At 44.3% G+C, this 18,554-nt stretch overlaps 1 protein-coding gene across 2 annotated transcripts; it reads right to left on the bottom strand.

Moving 5' to 3' along the window:
* Positions 1 to 987: 987 nt before the first annotated feature.
* On the bottom strand, positions 988 to 17,339 carry VLDLR (very low density lipoprotein receptor). Of its 2 annotated transcripts, XM_074532275.1 has the most exons (19): positions 16,936 to 17,339; positions 12,969 to 13,088; positions 11,886 to 12,008; positions 10,903 to 11,025; positions 9,219 to 9,590; positions 8,990 to 9,112; positions 8,782 to 8,904; positions 8,203 to 8,322; positions 8,000 to 8,125; positions 7,454 to 7,625; positions 6,899 to 7,123; positions 6,626 to 6,744; positions 6,112 to 6,251; positions 5,868 to 6,009; positions 5,406 to 5,552; positions 4,393 to 4,482; positions 3,932 to 4,009; positions 3,653 to 3,822; positions 988 to 3,342 (listed from the first exon to the last, which is right to left on the bottom strand). In XM_074532275.1, the coding sequence occupies exons 1-19, from the start codon at positions 17,147 to 17,149 to the stop codon at positions 3,307 to 3,309; spliced, it is 2,763 nt and encodes a 920-aa protein (XP_074388376.1). In that variant the 5' UTR covers positions 17,150 to 17,339; the 3' UTR covers positions 988 to 3,306. The 2 variants fall into 2 exon arrangements, with proteins under 2 accessions (XP_074388376.1, XP_074388377.1); XM_074532276.1 differs by lacking the exon at positions 4,393 to 4,482.
* Between the last annotated feature and the right edge of the window lie 1,215 nt (positions 17,340 to 18,554).

Below are 18,554 nucleotides of genomic sequence, written 5' to 3'. Positions count from 1 at the left end.
TTCTTCCAGTAAGTGACAGTACCAACCACTGTTGTGAGGCAGCTCAAAGAAGGAACACGAGCACATTCCTTCCCAGCCATGCTGTGCCATACCTACAGAAAGTACTGGCAGACCTCCACTTATATCCAGGTTGTGAAATGAAGAGAGTTTCTTCAGCTGTATGCTTTTTTCCTTTATCTGAGGACTCTCACACTATTTCTTCCAGCCTAAGTTTTTGGTTTTGTACTTCTCTTATCTAGCAAGATTCAGCACTTGCATAAAAATAGATAAATGTATCTTTGCTGTTTCAGGAAAGATCTGATTGGAAAAAAGGTATGTCCATTAAAAATGTAGGCAAATACAAGGTGGGTTGGAAAAGGTATATTGTAGCTAGCTGTAGAGGAACAAGGTGCAGAAGAGGAAGAAAATCACACACACAACATCAATTCCCTTTATGTTAATTTTCCTCTGAGCAATAATGTAAAATATTTACAGTGCTATAAAAACAAAGGCAGATCAAATAGGAGGCAGAAAATAATGTGGGGGCAGAGGAAGTGTATTAAAAGAAATTCGCATGTTTACAAGATTTAAATTTAGCTTTGCAGTCACACTGGCCAGCAGACACTGAACAGAAATAGGCAGTGTTTAGAATCAGAGGGCTTATTTATTTTTCTGCGAAGCCAATACTATACCATTACCTTGATACTACCTCAATGACCATCTACAGTCATATTTTTCTATCTATAAGCAGAAAATTCTTCAGGAGGAATATAAAACCAACCTAATAATGAAATCTGACCAAAGAGGTAATTAATGTCCCATTGCTCTGGGATACCACACAACTGCAGCAGAGGAGCTGAGACTGGGATGATGACTGAGAATTCCTTCTGTGGACACCAGCACAGCCACAGGGTGCTGCTCTAGGAGTGCTCAGTATGGCTATGCCACCTTCACTAGATGCCAGAGAAGTCATAAGACAAGGAGTAAAACAGAGTCAAACACTTGGAGATGGCAGGGGAAAAAAACTGTTAAAAAAGAGAGGATGGTATTTGTCAATGCAAGCTGGATCTCTTTTTACAGAAGGAATCTCTACCACTATCCAAGCCTGCTGTGCAAGTAAACAATGATTTCATAACACAAAAATGAAGAGGGGCAGGAAAGAATAAACCTAGTGAGACTTAAAACCAAACAACATTTGCAAATAAGTACAAGCTGTCTTGTATCATCTCCTGCTATTGCCTTATACTCCCCACTCCTCCCTCCTGCTATATGAAGCCATATAAATTTTATCTGGTAAAGTGTTAAGTCCCCTCTAAACTATAGGAATAAATTTTGTTTCTCAAGGCACTATTCTTTGTTCAGCACATTGGAGTAAAGTCAGAAAACAAATTCCTAGAGTCCACAGTGTCTGTAAATCTGCCTTGGGTTCCCAAAATATGTTTGAGTTGCTACATCAAATAAATATTAACCTCAGGAAGAAATGTCTTTATTGCTCTTACTGGTCTCTACTTATACCATTTGATATGATACTGGCAAGAGCAATGAACTTAATAAAAAATAGTAGAGCTGTTCTGTACAAAGACTGGGAAGGCAGAGCATTTTGCCTGTAAGTAGCTGCCATGTGAATTTATAATTAACCATCTGACTGAGAATTATGTTTTGTTTTACAACTTCAGAGTATCCAGAGTTCGGAGTTTAACTGAAAAAGCTGAATTCTACCCCATAACTAATGAACCTCACATATTACACAGCTATGAAAGGCACTTTATCCCAAAAGGTACTTTGTAAAATAGATACAGTATTGCTAGCCAGAAACTATACAGGCCCCCTGACATCCTAATCTTTGCAAGACAATTTTGTCCACATGAGTTCCCGATATCTTAAATGCCTGCAGTCAAGAGTTGCCAGAGATAGCTGGTTAGAAGCTTCAACTCCCCGAAGAGTTGTGAACTTGCTAGAAACAACTTATTTTAAATCTGCACAAGTTGGCAGCTGTCCTCCTCTGTTAATAAAGGAGTCCACAATACAAGAAGACCATTAAGAGAACAGACCCCAGCTGTAACTGCAATGAGAACAGGCATTAGAAGCAAGCCTAGGAACTGATCCAAGTTCTGACTCAATGATTTTTTTTGTTACTATTTTAGAGACAGGATTGATTGAGAATGATTTAATATGTCATCACGAAAGCATAACCAAGAGATTATTGCTTCTTCCAAATTATGTCTTAGCCCTGAAATTGCATCCCTCCCACCATAAACAATTTTTTTCTTACCTTGAAGGGGGAAGGATTAGCAACAGTCAAGTAGCACCTCATACTACAAAAGGTACGGGGAGTAACTGCCAATAGCCTGGCGCTGCGAGGACCTCACACTCACCTGGCAGAGGTGAGCTCTGAGCTGTCTCCATCTTGCACGTCTGCCAGTGCTGCCTCTCAAAATATGGCAGCAGTAGTTGTGTCATTTTTGCCTGTGTCAGTGCTAACTTATGAGATCAGCTGGGCTTCTCCAACAGGAGACCCACACTGTCCATTACTCTGTGCAGACTATTACTCTCAAGAACAAACACGTTACCTGACACTTGTGCCTAGAATGCTGCTGAAGTAATTGAAGAAATACTTCATGATCTGGCTGGCAGTGGTAGTGCAGCCTACTAAAGCTTTCAACTTAGGAGATACATCATTTTACTTCAGTGCTAACATAATAATCAAGAACAATACTTTAACTGCTTGACTCATTTTATTTTTATCCCCTTGGCTGCATTTGAGTTTTACAGTGGTTTCTTAAAGATCATTCATTCTTGTAGACCTCTAGGAGGTAACAGACAAGATTGAAGCAATTGTACATATAAAATTACTTATGTTTACAAATTTTTGGCAATCATAATAACCCGTTTTATCCTATTGCCATTGCCCCAATCATTGAAAAAGAGAGTGTACAATAATTTACATCTGAAGTATTTCAAAGTGCTTGATAGTGATTTTCCAATAATTATTTACAAGTGGCCTATAGACATATGTACAGGTGTTACAAGTTGTGGCTGGAATATGGCTTTCTATGGAAAGTGCTTTATATTTGGTCAGTGATGTTACTGACTAACCAACCCAAGGGTTACTGATAAAACTGTAACCACTAACAGCTGAATTGTTGTGGACAGGTATTTACAGAGTTGTTAAGCTGTAGAAAATAACTATTTACACAAGTGTTCCATAAATACAGAAAGTATCTTCTTTCTTCCAAGAATGGAGGAAGTCCTTCAGCCACAAACCTGGTTACTATCCCCAAAGAGAGTAAGACACAAGTAAACTGAAAGTGATTGCTGATCCACTGCTCACGCCATATCATCATCTGTGCTGACAACAGATATCTGTAAAAAAAGTAAGTACAAGTTAGCTAGAGTTGCACTAATAAAAGACAAAGCAACACACATCATTGCTAATTCTGCAGACTAGTGACCACATTCAGCAGACTACTCCATCCTAGGTACAGACACTAGTTACCTACCAGAACTTTAACCTTAATTATAGGGTAAAGTTGTCAGTTGGTTCAACCCAGTAGTGCTGCAGCCAGAAGCTTTCAAAAGCAGAGACTTCTAAATTCAATTCAGGTGCCATTTGGCAGTCTTTCTACTCCAATTATTAACCTGGATAAACCTCAGACATAATAGGTTTACTTACTGCAGGGTAGGTATGTCCTACTGAACCACTGTGTCTTCCAATATCAATTGTGAGGTCCTCTTCTGTGGTTTTCAGGTAAACTGGATTATCAAAATTCATGCTTTTCATGTTCTTGTGCTGCCAGTTACGCCACATGAAGTAGCCAGCTACTGCAGCCATCATCAGCAATACTGCAAGGAGATAGAGAGATTGCGAACATGGAGTAGAGTCAGGTCAAGCTCCTAAGAGTGGCTTGTCCCACAATATGGGGTCCAAAAAGCTAGTAAATGCTCTACTCACCAGCAGGAAGAATGATCCAAGCTGCTGATGTTCTTCCAGCTGCAGTTACTTCAGAGGTTGTACCACTAGTGTTGAACGCTGCATAAGAATTTGACGCAGTGAGCTTGCGTACTGACAGGCTGGCAGATTGTCATATGCAAGCATTTCCCAAACCCAGAAGCTCCTACTTGATTAGCTTCTCTGCTAGAACAGCCTAACATGCTTCATCCTGTATTAGCTGGAAGCTTTCTTTATTGTTTGCCTTTACTGAGCACTCCTGGGATTTCATGGAACTTACAGATTCCACACTGTCCTATGTGAACTAAATCTGTTTAACACATGCTCCAGATGCTACACTACACAAGTGATCTGGCCTGTGTTCTCTACTTGCATGCAAAGGAAAAAGCTTCTATGTGGGCTAGTTGGTCAGTTTGCATTTAATTTCTCTAATGTTTAGCAGTGTGAGTTATTGGGACCAGTACCTCCAGGAACTAGTCCAACAGTTGGAGATTTTTCTGTTGTGCTGGTATCTTTAGCCTCAGTGTAAGCCACAGTTGTTCCAGTACCTGAAACTAATTATAGATCAAGAACTAATTATAGATCAGTTAATCCTGAAGTTCTGCAATGGCTTTGCTATGAGAGCCATGGTAGTGAAGGTTCAGCAGATGGCAAAAATGATCATGCAGGTTGTTAGCTTCACTGGGAACACTGACTTTAACTATTTCACTAGCACAACCTCAGCAGAGAGTTCTTGATGAAAAGTAGTTCCAAGAACAAGGCCAGGCAGTTAATCAGGAATGAACTGCAGGCATTTAAAGTCACAACAGTCACAAGCCATCCCACCCCTCGCATTCAGGTTTTCTGAATAAGATTTTAGTTTTACAAGTTTACTGACTAGGTACAGCCTTTGATACCCATAGCAACCTTTTAGAGCAGCCAAGGGAGGCCAGCATCCTTGCATTTAGCAGTCTGTGGCAGTCAGAATCAATATGCAATACAGTCAGTGGCACCTTGGAGTTTCTAGTTCCACTCCACAGGACAAAGCAAGCCTGCTGCATAGTCAGTAGTGACAACTCCAGTACAGCAGCATGCTCAAAGGGAGGTACAAGCTTCCTTGGGCAGCAGCATTAGCCAATCACCTTTTGATCTGTGTATTTATAGTTACAGCCATGTTAGTTTATACCCCTGTTTTGTAAGAGGCTGAGTATGCTTTGTCCTTGTGCTTGCTGTCTGCAGAAAGCCATGGAGGTACAAGATCCTGTTGCAAATGATGATGATGACACAGAAGCAAAGCATGGACTTTGAACAGCACCTACAGACTCTAAGGGCCACATTAAAGCATAAGGACCTCCCCTCCAGGATTAATTACATCAGATTAATTTTAGCAAAGCTGTAGCCTATAATTGTATTGTGTATTTCCTTCCCCCTAATGGTTCAATACTCTCATACTCTTTCCCCATTCATCCTGGGAATGATCTCAGTTGTGTTACAGTACCTGTACATCTCAGACCATCCTCCTGTAAGAAGTACCCAGCTGGACATGCACAGGTGTACTTTGGAGAATGTTCATTTATCTGAGGAGCAGGCAGGCACAGGTACCTACAACCTCCATTTGCCATGTGCTCTTCACACCAGTTCCTACCTGTTGGTACAGCAATTCAGGAGTAAACAAGAGTGAGCCTTCATGCTCCAGGTGTTCTGCTGAAGTATTTGCTCAGTAATTGTTTTAGTAAAATTACATGTCTCAGCTGGTTATAGATTTATATCTGCTCTGCCCCAGAAGGAGCAATTGCAACTAGACCTCTCAACCCCCATGGGGCTGCCTATATTAGAAGCTCCAAGAGCAGGAGTAGGAATGGACAGCTGTACAGTGAAGGGATAACATTTGCCACCGTCCAGGCAGGGCAGGCTTCTTACAAGTATGCACTCACTTAACTATAAACTGTATTGAAATTACCTGAAGGCTGAACAAGTTCATGATACACAATGATGTCCTGTGCATCATTGAGGTTGTTCACAAGGGTAACCAAATCTGTTCCAGTAAATTTGTTGGCACCATAGACTGCCTCATTCTCTCCGTCAATCCAGTACACACGGTCCTAGAAGACAATGCCATGGCATCCCATTACCTCCATGGTGCTATCAGCCCCATACCAGCAAGAAGAGGATCTTTGACAATGACTATAGGAAGTCATTCTTACCTCAAAAATGGTTAGAGCAAGAGGATGAGGAAGGAACATATGTGACTTCAGCACAATTCTACGATCCTGGCCATTTAAGTCCACACTTGACACCATGTGTAGTTTGGAATCAAGCCAGTATAGGCGGCTTTTTACAAGATCTAGGAGGGGGAAAACACCAATACATTTAGTGTCCACATGGAGGAAACCTCCAAAGCTCGCTGCAAGAATTGAAACACGCACAGGTTTGAGAATGGTGGCAGTGTTGCCCTAGTTTCTTACCATTCCAGCATACAGAGGGCTGCTGCAGTGATGCCTATGTGGCCTGTGCCTCAACTATAATATACAGCATTTCAGGAAAAGTTACTATTTCAGTATCTGAGAAGTGTTGATGCCTGTTGCAGTGTCTTCAGGCATACAAAAGCTTCCCTTTCTCAGAAGCTGAAAATACTTCTCTGAAGAATGACCTTGGCTTTTGTAGCAAAAAAATTGCTTAAGCTCCAGAATACCTCTGGCAGAGACAAGTTCAACATACCTAGAGCAATTCCATTAGGCCATTGGATTTCTGTTGTCACAAGCTGCTGTCTGTCAAATCCATTCATTCCTGCTTTTTCAATTTTTGCTGGCTCACCCCAGTCTGACCAGTACATAAAGCTGTGAAGCAGAATTTATGTTGTATGATGCACTATAGTACTGTGTAGTATCACTCTTTATTATGACCAATAACTAACAAAGGCTACCTAAGTCAGTTATCAGAACACGTAGCTGGTAGGTGTACTCCTTTAAAAGAGCTTGGACAAATACTCACCCAGAAATAGGATCTACAGCAATAGAAGCTGGCTCTCTCAACTCAGAGAGAAACAAAACCTTTCTTTTTGTGCCATCTAGGCTAGCCACTGAAATGGTCTTTGCAGCTGAGTCTGACCAGTAGATGTTCTTATAAACCCAGTCAACGGCAATTCCTGCAGGGCTGTGTATGTTGTCCAGGATTCTGACGTGTGTCCCAACTTTATCACGGGTATCAATAGAGGCACTGGAAGACAAGAATTACTTGCTTTCAACCACTTCCACTGCAGATACTATCCCTTGGCACACCTCAGCAAATACTGCGCAAGATTTCAGGCAGAAGATGCATGTGGGACTTTCCACAGAGTGCCTTTTGTACAAATGTAGCAGCAGTTACTAGGAAGTGCAACAGGCATACACATCGGTAGCTGTGGGAGCTTGCATCAACTGTACTTTGTCTTTATGACACCAGGAATCTAGTTTTCTTTACCAGAGACTAGAGAAATAGGTCTTACTTGGGTAAAACCATGGGATGGTTTAGGGAAGTACACTAGGTTCAGAAGCTAAGCCCATTTACCTGAAGATTGCTTTCTGGCTGAAGTCTGCCCAGTAAAGTTTTTGCTCAGCAATATCAGCATCTAGAGCTATAGAGTTTCTTAGCTGCTCTACAAGCTGAATATATTCTTTTCTCTCAAGGCCAATCTTCCTTATGTCCCGGCGGTTGGTGAAAATTAGACTTGGTTCTTTCCCTGTAAAAAGAGTTTGTTATCTATACTTCTGGATATTCAGTCACATGCTTTTCTTTTACAGAAAGTTTTAAGAGTCATCATATTTAGCATTTGCCATTCCACACTTGCTAGCAGATGCTGACAGAGGTCTTGGCTGTACCATACCTCATCCTTTTCTCCCTCCACAACTTGATAGGGAGGATCCTCCTGCCCAGGGAGCAGACACAAGCAGTTTATGTCAGGCAGCTTTAAGTACTGTATCATGGCATCATTTGAAGTGTTAGTAGTGGCCAGTAACACCATAATAGCTAGTGTAAAAACCACAGTAGTATAAACAGTGCATCATTTGCTGACTCATTTTAAAATGGGGATATGAAAGTCATGTCAACACTCACCAACTGCCTTGCACACCCCAGTAGCAAGATCCATCTGATAGCCACGGCTACATTCACATTTGTAGCCCCCTTTCAGGTTGATACAGATCTGACTACATATACCAGGGTTCTGACATTCATCAATATCTGTAAAAACAAAAATTTAATTTATGCTCACTTCCAATATCACCAGTAGAGGCCATGTCAAACTACTAGACACGTACCTCCACAGGTTCTCCTGTCCAGAAGCTCAAACCCAGCTGGACAGTCACATTCATAGCCAATAATGAGATCTCTGCAGATATGAGAGCATCCGCCATTGTTCACCAGACATTCATTGATGTCTAGAAGAGAGAATTGGCCACTTCTGAGAAGGCATTCTTGTTTAGTTTTATAGTCTTAGCCATGGAGCACTTTTCCAGGTACACATCCACTTTCTAACAATGCCTGTCACATCTGATAAACTGTTCCGGCACTCAAAGTCACATACAAGAGAACCCTCCCAAATTCATGTTCACTCAGATACCAGCACTTTCTCTGTGTTACAAGCAGGCAGCAATAAAGATTGAGGTTCCTGAAGTTTCAGTGTTTCTAATGCATTCAAGTGCTTTCCTGACTACAAAGAAATCATCCTATCAGCCAGTTTGGCTATGATAAAACTAGCCTATTAACTAGGTTGGTCTCAGTTGTAAATTTGCCACCAAGAAGTGTCCATTGGGCATTCCAGCTGACATATGACAACTCAGAGGCTGTATCTAAGCATATCTAGTAATCAGCATTGTGCAAAGAGTTTATTCACTTACTACACTCCTTGAGGGGCTCATCACTCCAGTCCTTGCAGTCTCTCTGCTGGTTACACACTTTATTGATATCTATGCATTCTCCACTCTTGCACTTGAATTTGCCAGGTCCAGAGCACTGAATAACTGACATAAAGAAGATTGTGAGGGTGACTCCCAACTTCAACAGATATTCTGCAAAGACTTTATTCTTGCTCAGTTCCACACTTACCATTGTTACAATTTGCTTCATCTGTGCCATCCAGACAATCTCTCACACCATTGCACTGCCTAGTCCCATGGATGCAGTTCCCATCTTCACATCTGAATTGGTCTGGTCTGCAGGTCCGAGAAGCTGAGGACACAGTCATTACAGACTTTTACTCCTGAGGTTTACTGAAGCAAAGGAAATAAAAGAGGAGTCAAGCAGTACCTCCTAGAGAAGGACCAAGTGAACTTACGGCAGTTGATTTCATCACTTCCATCCTTGCAGTCAGGATCTCCATCACAGCGCCACTTTTTGTGGATACATTCACCTGAGCTACACTGCACCTCACTGGCAGAGCACTTCACAGAAGGTGCAGGCTGGCGGCCACATTGCTCTAGAGACTCATCTGAGCGGTCAGAGCAGTCAGCATCATCATCACACACCCAGCTGAGGGGAATGCAAGTCGAGCTCTTGCACTGGAACTCATGAACTCCACAGGTAGGAGGTGCACACTCCAGCTCATCACTCCCATCACTGCAGTCATCTTGACCATTGCAGACAAAGCTCTTGGAAATACATTGCCCACTGCTGCATGTGAAGTCTGCTGGACTGCAAGTCACATTGCCTGGGGTAATGGGAGTAAGAGAGATTAGCACATTGTCACAAGAAGGCTGACTTTTGTGTGAAGATATTTTGTTTTTCAGCTGCTAGCTGACACAATATCAGCATCCTGTAAAAGGCAATAGGGAAGCCCAAACGACCACCTACATGACACTTGAGTTCCACAGACCATCCTCATTGCCTTTGGACATTTTAAGTGATAGGCATCAGATTTGAATTCCTGAGTGATAATAACCTTTTGAAGTAGCTAGGCCGTCCTGCACTTCAGATTGCAGGTCTTTCAGAAAACAGGGTCTAACACTGTGAACTAAAGACAGAAGGTAAAAGAAATGCTAACTCAACAGACTAAGATTAAGGTAGTCTGATGTTTGTACTGTAATTTGAAATTAAAGTGTTTTGTGCTGGTCCCCAGGACAGCAGTGCCCTATTTGCTTGGACCAGTAGGGATGACAGACCAAGGTCTTGCCTGAGTTGATCCTGTGGTTAAGCACACCCATGCAATTTATGTCAGTACAAATTATGCTGGTTTAATAGCAATGTAGCTAATAGCTCAGTGTGCCCAGGCTTATAGTTTTATCAGCTTCTTTAGAAACACTGCCTGTAGATTTACTTGTAGATTAAGGCATTAGTTTGTTGAGTAAGATGGCAACTCCACAGACACACAGCAAAATTCTGGAGATCTGTGTCTCATTAGGCCATCCATGTAAGGTGGTTCTGATGGAAGCCAGCCCTGTGCCTTTGGTTACAGCAAGTATGTCTCAGAACACCTCAGAAAACTCAAATGTACGCAAATTCTTTTGAATAAGCCAGGAATGCTGGCTTTAATGCTGCAAGGGCAGCTTTACTTGCAAACCAGCCTGAAGTTCCATCCCCACTGCCCCAGCCACCCAAACATCAGAAATCCAGCTCCACAGATATTTCAGGATAGGACTATAAGGTAGATTAGCTATGCTCTTTGCTAAAAGTTGCTGCTACACTTTTAGGAGACAATTTGTTAATGTAAGCAGCAATTTCAGGAATTCTCAACAAGTTCTGACAGTTGGCTTGCCAAGTGACTAAACATACCTATGGCTGCTGCCAAAATTAGCAGAGAAAAAAAGACACACATTAAAAAGCTTACATTATTGTAGCTCTTAATTTAGCAGGAGAGAGGATTGTTACAAAAAGTTTACTTTAAGTAGCTGCAAAACAAGACTAATGTAGGAGAGATATTGACACTATCAAAAATTTATCTTCCCAGATATACTGCCCAGGTAGCTCCTTTCCAGACAAGTCAATTTCAAATAGAGTTATGCAATCGCCATTTCTCTCCTTACCACAATTCTGTTCATCTTCTTCACTGTCACAGTCTTTTTCACCATCACATTTCCAGGACACTGGGATACACTGAGTTGACTGAGGACCACAGCTGATTTCATTTACCCGGCATGTTCTTGTGTCTATTGAAAAAAAGTTTTAGTTCAATCTAGGAGCCACTTGGGTATCAGCATTTGTGCTGAAAATTGAGACTGAAAGGCTTCAGATCTGGACAAAGTTGCAATTATTTAGATGCCAACATCTGTATAAATTGATGGAAAAGGCTATACTATTCTGTAATGTTCAGTTTAAAAAAGATGTTTCTAATTCCTAAGAGATTAATATTTTAAGGGTACCTTTGTAGCCGTAGCTTTGTGACTACATGCTCATTACACTGTAGCAGCTTGAGCTACAACAAGTGGTAGTGGGGAGGAGTAATGCCAAGGTGCACTAGGACTTGGGCTGAAATCTTCCACACTGTGGATCCTACTGATACAGGAAAATGACACTTTCTATACTATAGATCTATACTGCTTGATGAGTCATGATACTTCAGACCAGAGCGTTAATCCTGGGACCTCACAGCCAAGGCTCTGCACTGCTGCCTCCCACACCCAACAGGCAGTCAGATACGCAGTCCCTACATTAGCTCTGTAGTACTGGGGCTGCACTTGCAAAGCAGCTGCCTTGGAGAACAGCAATCACTTGGCGGACAAGCCACAGTGACAGGCCTATCATGTTCTCCTTGCTGCTTCTGACTGTGGGGAAAGCCTGGTACTTGCTATCTCTTACCAGCGCAAGTGCAAGAGTGCCCACTCAGTTCTGCATCTTTTTAAGCAGTGAAAAGTCTCCTCAAGACCCTGACAAGGCCAAGCACTTAGGAAGGTGCTCCCCAAGACAAGTTCATCCCTGCTTCAGGAGGAGAGCCAGACTGCAAGCAGGCAGGAAGTCAAAATGCTCCTCCCCAGAGGCCTGGCTACACCACCACGCCAGGTTCACTTACGGCACAGCTCGGAACTCTCATCAGACCCATCCTCACAGTCGGGATCCCCGTCACACTGCCACCTGTTAGGCACGCATTGACCACTGAGGCACACAAAGTCAGATTCTGCACACGTCTTCTTCACTGCAAGGGAGAAAAAAACACTTGTTTAGGTACCAGAGCTTAGCTTATTTATTGGTAACAGGGATCAGCTTTGCTGCCCTAGAAAGTTATTCAATATCCTTGGTTTGTGGATGCCTGGTGTTGCCCCCCACCAACCCAGTAAACAGTGCTGTTGACCACTTCCTACAGAGTAGGAAGGGGTCAAATATTTCTCTGTGTACAGAGAAGCATTTATATTCATCTAATCAGGCACTGAAGGACCACTATTGCTAAGGAGACTAAGCAGGTTAGTTTATATTAGCTGCTGCTTTGAACAGACCTAAGTTAAAATAAGGTCTGCTGATACTAATATTTAGGTTTTGAACTCTGAGTTTATAGTCAAGGCATTTGATTTGTCATTACAGAAGCATGGTACTATGTAACTCTAGGGTAATAGTTTAGGTCTGCCTGAGGAGACTGGCAGTTCAACCACACCAGTGATGGATATAGAGTATGCTTTGCCTGGTCTCCAAGTAAATCTAGTCATCTATCTTGGCTTCTATGCCTGCTTAAAGCAAAGGTTGGCAGCCAAAGCTAGACTTAATGTTTATAGGAAACACAGCAGAATTACTTCCACATATAAAACAGGGCTTTTAGCCATGGAATAGCCAACAGCAGAGTGCTAATAGCAAACATTTTCTATTATGTATTCAAGAAACAACTGAGAACAGGCTTATATTCTGTTCCTGTCAGTCATCACTCTCACAAGTGAAGAATTTTGGTCACAAGCTTTGTCTCAGTTGCCAATTTCAGGAGAGTTAGATAACACTCAGGAAAATTCAATTGCCTCAGATGGGTACAAGGAATCAATAGTGGTTATTCTAAGAAATTTGTCCTTGTGTTCCGACGGCCTGAAGGAAAGTATCTCTCCAGCTATCTACTGTTAAGTCCCCACTTCCAACTAGCAAGTACTACTACAGAGGTATTATTTTGATTACTTACCACAAGCACTCTCATCACTGCCATCTGAACAGTCTTCATCACCATCACATTTCCAGATTTGAGGAATACAGCGTCCATTACCACATGCAAACTGGGATTCTTCACATTTTGTTCTTGCACCTTCAAAGAAAAAAAACCTACACCTCAATACTGCTAAGCAATGCTATGCTGTCTTTTTTACCACCTCCCTAAAACCTTCTGATTTTTATAGATTCCCACAAAGCAATACCTTCTTGCTTTCCCCACAGATCAAGAAACCACCCAGCCTAATCAAGAGCATAACATCAACACAAAACCAGATATGAGCTCCAAATTTCTGCAATCATCTTATTAGATTATGAAAGTAAAGCCAAAAGCTTTCCTTCACAGTACAAGAAAGTTTAAGCACCATAGCCATTCACCTGCCAAACAGCAGCAAACAGTCTCAGTGTTATTCTCACTCAGTTTTCCTCTTCAAGGCAAAGTCAAGCTTACAAAAATGCGTGCCCAAAATTACTTTTGCTGCCTCGCACCTAGCATCACATTCTCAAAACTCTTCTAACTTTAAGCAAATTGGGTTTAAATTTGATTAATGTCAAGCCAGATTAGCATTTCAATGCTCTGCTGCTAACACATTACAGCAGAATCCCCAAGACATCTGTAAAGGTAGCTTAGATAACTGCTTTGTAGCTGAGCAAGTTTTCATGCTTTATGTTACCCGTCAAAAAGTGGCATCCAGAGACATTCCTTGGTATACATTAAAAGAAGTGTGATGCTAAAAGAGCAAGGTAATTCATCACTTCCTTCTGGAATGAAGTCCATTGTCTCACAACTGGTAAATCTTGGTTTGCTAGCATGTTTGAGTAAGGTACTGCTTTCTGCAAGATCCTTAGAGTGCATTTTCCAGTGTATCTTCAGCTCTACAACTGTGTGACCCCATCCCTCAAGGGAATGTGCTTTGTCTTGGAAGCCCTGTTATAACTGTCACTAAAAGCAGCAGCCTGCATCTTCAGCAGCTAAGCCAGAGCTGTTTCACTTAATGCACGCAGGCAAGTGTGTAAGATAGTGCATCAGTATTGGCTGCACATGCCCAGAGCATGATGCAAGACTCCTGATCCTTCTTGGTTTATTGCATCATTTAGTGAGAGTGCTTTGTCCTGGCATTCAAAGGGCATCAAATTTTAGTAGAGTATTATTTGCTATTTTTATGTCCTCTCAGTAGGACATGCAAAATGCAGGACAGTTTCCAAGCAGAAGGAAGGTACTCAGCCATTTTACATTATACTGGCTAGCCAACAGGCATGAGGTATTCAAATGCTGGACAGTACAAGCAAGAACATGAGCAATTCTATCTCCTGAATGTCTCAAGTAAATCCATGAGCAAGGATGTGAAAAAGCACCTTACTGAGTTCTGCTAATGTTTTAGTAGCCTTGTGGGGGGAGTAGAGCAGTAACCCAGTCATAAGAACAAAGTTAACAACTTTTTTTATGGGAACTATGTTTAAAAAGTACCAAAAATCAGAACATTAGTTATTGTGTATACTATTTCCATTCCCTTGTTTCCTTTTCTGGTTGGGAATTACAGCAGCATGTGCTTTCTAATAGCGTGGCTTTGTAAAGCTGCTACTACTACTTGGTCATGAGCTGCCAGTCAATTAGCTTGCCTTGTGCTAGACAGTACACCCAGCCACCTAAGAGTGGGAGTAGGTGCCACAATTAGAATCTTGTTGTAAGCCTGATATCTTGCTGTCCAGCAACCTCTAAAAGAAGGTTAGAGTTGTGGGCCCTGGTGACATATTTCAGGTTTTACTGTACTACTGCATGAAATAAAAGAAACAACAACCGACTCCTGCTAGTTTCAGGACTTCCTCATCCAGGCGTTCAGAGTGAGAACAGTCAACCTTTCCCAAAATAGCATACAGAGATATTAGACTAAGCCTGCCACTAAGGAGATCCCAAAATAACTCCATGGCCCTTAGCTACTCTGTTTCAAGCTAGAATAACCAGAAAAGGATCGCTAAGGCTGCCTAGTAGGTTGTGACTTACAAATGTAACACCATTTTGATCAAATGCTACAGGGAAGCTACACACATGACTAACAGAAACCAGAGCTGAGCTTGGAGCAACAGCTGTAACTTTACAATTACAATCCTAACAACAAACCGTTCCAAGAATATATCATTGCTTCTGCAGCTAATACCAAGTGAAATGTCAGAGGTACTATTTTTAGCCCACAAACAAGTAAAAAAAAAAAAATCAACAAGACCTAACACCTACACAGGTGCACAAAGGTAGAGGTCAGCACCTGCTACTGCTCTGAAGATGTGTAAATGTAAAGCTTCTCTTTATGTGCTCTTCTTACAGTAGAAGCACCTTCACACATTTTCTCTTCATTGGAATATATCTTAGGCTGAAAAATGTTGATAACAGTAACATCAGAGCCTGTGCCTGCTAACACATACTGTTTTACAGTTCCCCAGATAACTACTTACTAGAAGCAGCAATGGGTGTAGGGTGAAGGAGCACAGATACACTGGCTACCCAAGTTAAACTACCTTTCTCCATATCTCTGCTATCACTGTTAGTTCTCAGCCCTTAAGCAAGTTGCCAGATTACTTGTCTGGGCAGCTTCAAACATGTGACACTTGTGTACTGTCATCTGACACCAAGTCCCAGAAAAGCTTCGACCGTGATTGGGAAACCTTGTGAGAGCTCATATAGGAACTAGCTTAGACTTTTCCCAGACCCTGGCAATTACAACTAGTAGCAGAAGAGAGCTGATGGGGCCATTAACTCAAACTGAAAGAACAATCAGAATAACTTGGTTAGCTAGCCTACTAACTCCCATCACTGTGTATCTCTTGTGATGACTTCTGAGCACAGTGAAGTAGCATTTTCAGTGCCAGCCAGCTTGATCTTTCATTCTACTACTATTTAACCATGTCTGTTGTGACCAGGCACGTGAGCAACCTACAGGACTGGGAACAAGAGGTGACTAGCAGACATTTCTCCTCCCTCTCTTTGTATGAATTCTGGATACAACAACACGCTGACAGGGCTCTACCCAACATACCTGGTGTCTAAACAACCGCACGCAGGTGTAGGAAACACTACCAAGATCAGACACTTAGGCCTACTTTAGGATAATAGTCACGAGATTTAAGAGCAATACGACAATGCAGACTTCCAACTGCCCTCCTCATACCTAGGAGAGCAGGCTGAAGCTCAGCTCCTCAGGGAAGAAAGGAGTCAGCCAATAATTATTTCCTCCACTAAAGAGTAAAATAAGCCAGTTGGACGGTCGTTTTTAAACCTCTGCCAATACGGGCAACAGCTTCTACGCCGCGAGGCAGCCCGGGAGCCGGCCACGAGCAGCGCCACTGGCGAACGCCCAGCCCCGGGAGCAGGGACCCGGGGCCGGCAGGACCCAGCCTTGCCACCAGGTGGAGACCCCTCACGGTGGTTGCTCCGGACCCTGAACTAGAGCCATGCCAACTCCGCTGGATACACAAAGCCTAAGTTGCACCGCAGTTTGACAGCACCTTTAACGCCGCGAGCTTCCCAAGCGCTCCTCTTTCGCCCTCCACAATAGAGCCCCAATCCTCCCCGACCCTCTCGCGTTAGCCTCAGCCCCTCAGACCCTCCTCCTTAGTATCGATCAGGAAGGCGGGCCCCTCCCGCAGCGGGCGGGGGGCTCCCGGGGCTCGGTCCCCCCTCGCCGCTCCCGCCGCCCGGGGCCCCGGGGGGAAGGCGGCGCCTCGCCCGGCACGGGGGGCGGCGGGGCCGACGCGGCGGCAGCGCCCCCCTGTGCACCCGGGCCCGCCCCGCTCCCCCCGGGGCAGCGGGCAGGCAGTCCGAAAGAGCGGGAGAAAATAACGAGAGCCAGGCAAAAGTAAAGGGCGGTGGGAGACGGCGTCGCCGCGGGGGCAGCGGCGGGAGCCGCCCCGGCGGTGCGGGCCCCAGCCCACTCCCCCGGCCCCGCACTCACCGTCGGCGGCGGCGCGCAGGCAGCCAAGGGCGAGCAGCAGCAGCAGCGCCCAGCAGCGCGGGACCCCGCTCCGCTCCGCGCCGCGCCTGCCGGCCGAGGGGCTCGGCTCTCCGCGATGCCGGTCCAGCCGCATCGCCGCGCCGGGGACGGGGTGCGCGGGCAGGCAGGCGCTGTGGGCGGGGAGCCGAGGAGCAGAGGCGGCAGCCGGAGACATACACCGGGGGAGGCCGTCCCCGCGGCGCTCTTATAGCAGCTGCCCGGCCGCCCTGCGCGCCCGCTAGTGACTCACGGCGCCGCGCCGGGCCCCGGTTGGCTCGCCAGCACCGCCCGCCCCCGCTGCCTCCTCCGCGGCACCTGCTGCCGCCGCGGCGCGCTCGCACACCGCTCGGCGCGGCTCGGCGGGGCACGGGCGGCGCGGTGAGTGGCGCTGCGGCGGCGCGGAGCGGTGAGGTGCTGCGGGCTGAGCCCCCGCGCCCCCCCGCCCGGTCCTCCTTCCGCAGGGCGGGGACGGGCGCGGTGCGACCCTGCCGCCGGAGCCTGCGCCGGGGCGCCGGAGCGCAGCACTCCCGGCGGGAGCCGGTCGGGAGGCGCGGCGGCAGCGGCCACTTTGTTTCCCCGGCGTGTCCCCAGCGCCGCTGCCGCGGGGATGGGGGATGCGGCTCCCCCGGTCCGGGCGTGCCGAAACCCGCGCTGCCTCCGAAGAAGCTTTTCTTCCACGCCCCGTGCCCACATGCCCACATGCTCGCGTGTTTGTGCGGTTTCCCCCTCCCTCTGTAGCGGAACTTGATTTACAACGAAGCAGGCGCGGCTGTAGAGGAAGACAAGCGCTACTTCTGCTTAATCCGATCGAAGGATCGCAGTTAATCAGTAATTTTACAAAACGATATGTCAAAATCGTGTAATTACAAGCTTAACCTTTTATTTAAGGAGGAGAATTGGTCGTTTTATGCCACGTTTGTAGCGTTTTATACATCCAATTACGTCTCGGTGAAATATACATAGAAAAGAAGGACTGATAAAGTGCAAAGTTGTGTTTGTATACGCAGCACCCTTCGAATTTGAAATTGTGCTTTCTAAAATACACTGATTTTTTTTTTGAAAAAGTATGTTTATAGACCTGCTAGTTCATGGTGGTACTGCGTGCTGTGCTTTTAATACTGTTGTGCAGATACAAACCTCAGCAAGCAGCTCCATCCAAAAATGATGCAAAATCTGATTGCTGCTTCTTCCCTTGGAAATGAAGTTTTGATTTATTAGCCTAATACTTTAAGTTTTATCCAGTAACATGAATGATTCCTCCAGTGAAGCGAGTATCTTTGATTTCCCATGTTTCCTCCATGTCATAACATATTTCTTTGTATGTTATTTGCAGAGTGAAGCTCTTTTTGATTCACATCTGGTTGTATCATGACTACACTAAAGTCAAACCATACTACTGCATGAATAACTTTGGAGTGGATTATCTCTTGCAGTTCATGTAACGAATGACTGCACACGCCATCCAAATGGGCAAATAGCTGGTGTATCAGAGACTTTAAAAGATTTTTAAAAGTCAAGATTTGTTTTAGTGTAATTGAAATACATCTGGGGATTATATTTCTCATATGTATGTGTAAATA

Source organism: Zonotrichia albicollis, chromosome Z, assembly GCF_047830755.1.
Source record: "Zonotrichia albicollis isolate bZonAlb1 chromosome Z, bZonAlb1.hap1, whole genome shotgun sequence".
Taxonomy (NCBI): Eukaryota; Metazoa; Chordata; class Aves; order Passeriformes; family Passerellidae; genus Zonotrichia; species Zonotrichia albicollis.
This window is presented reverse-complemented; position numbering and strand designations above follow the sequence as displayed.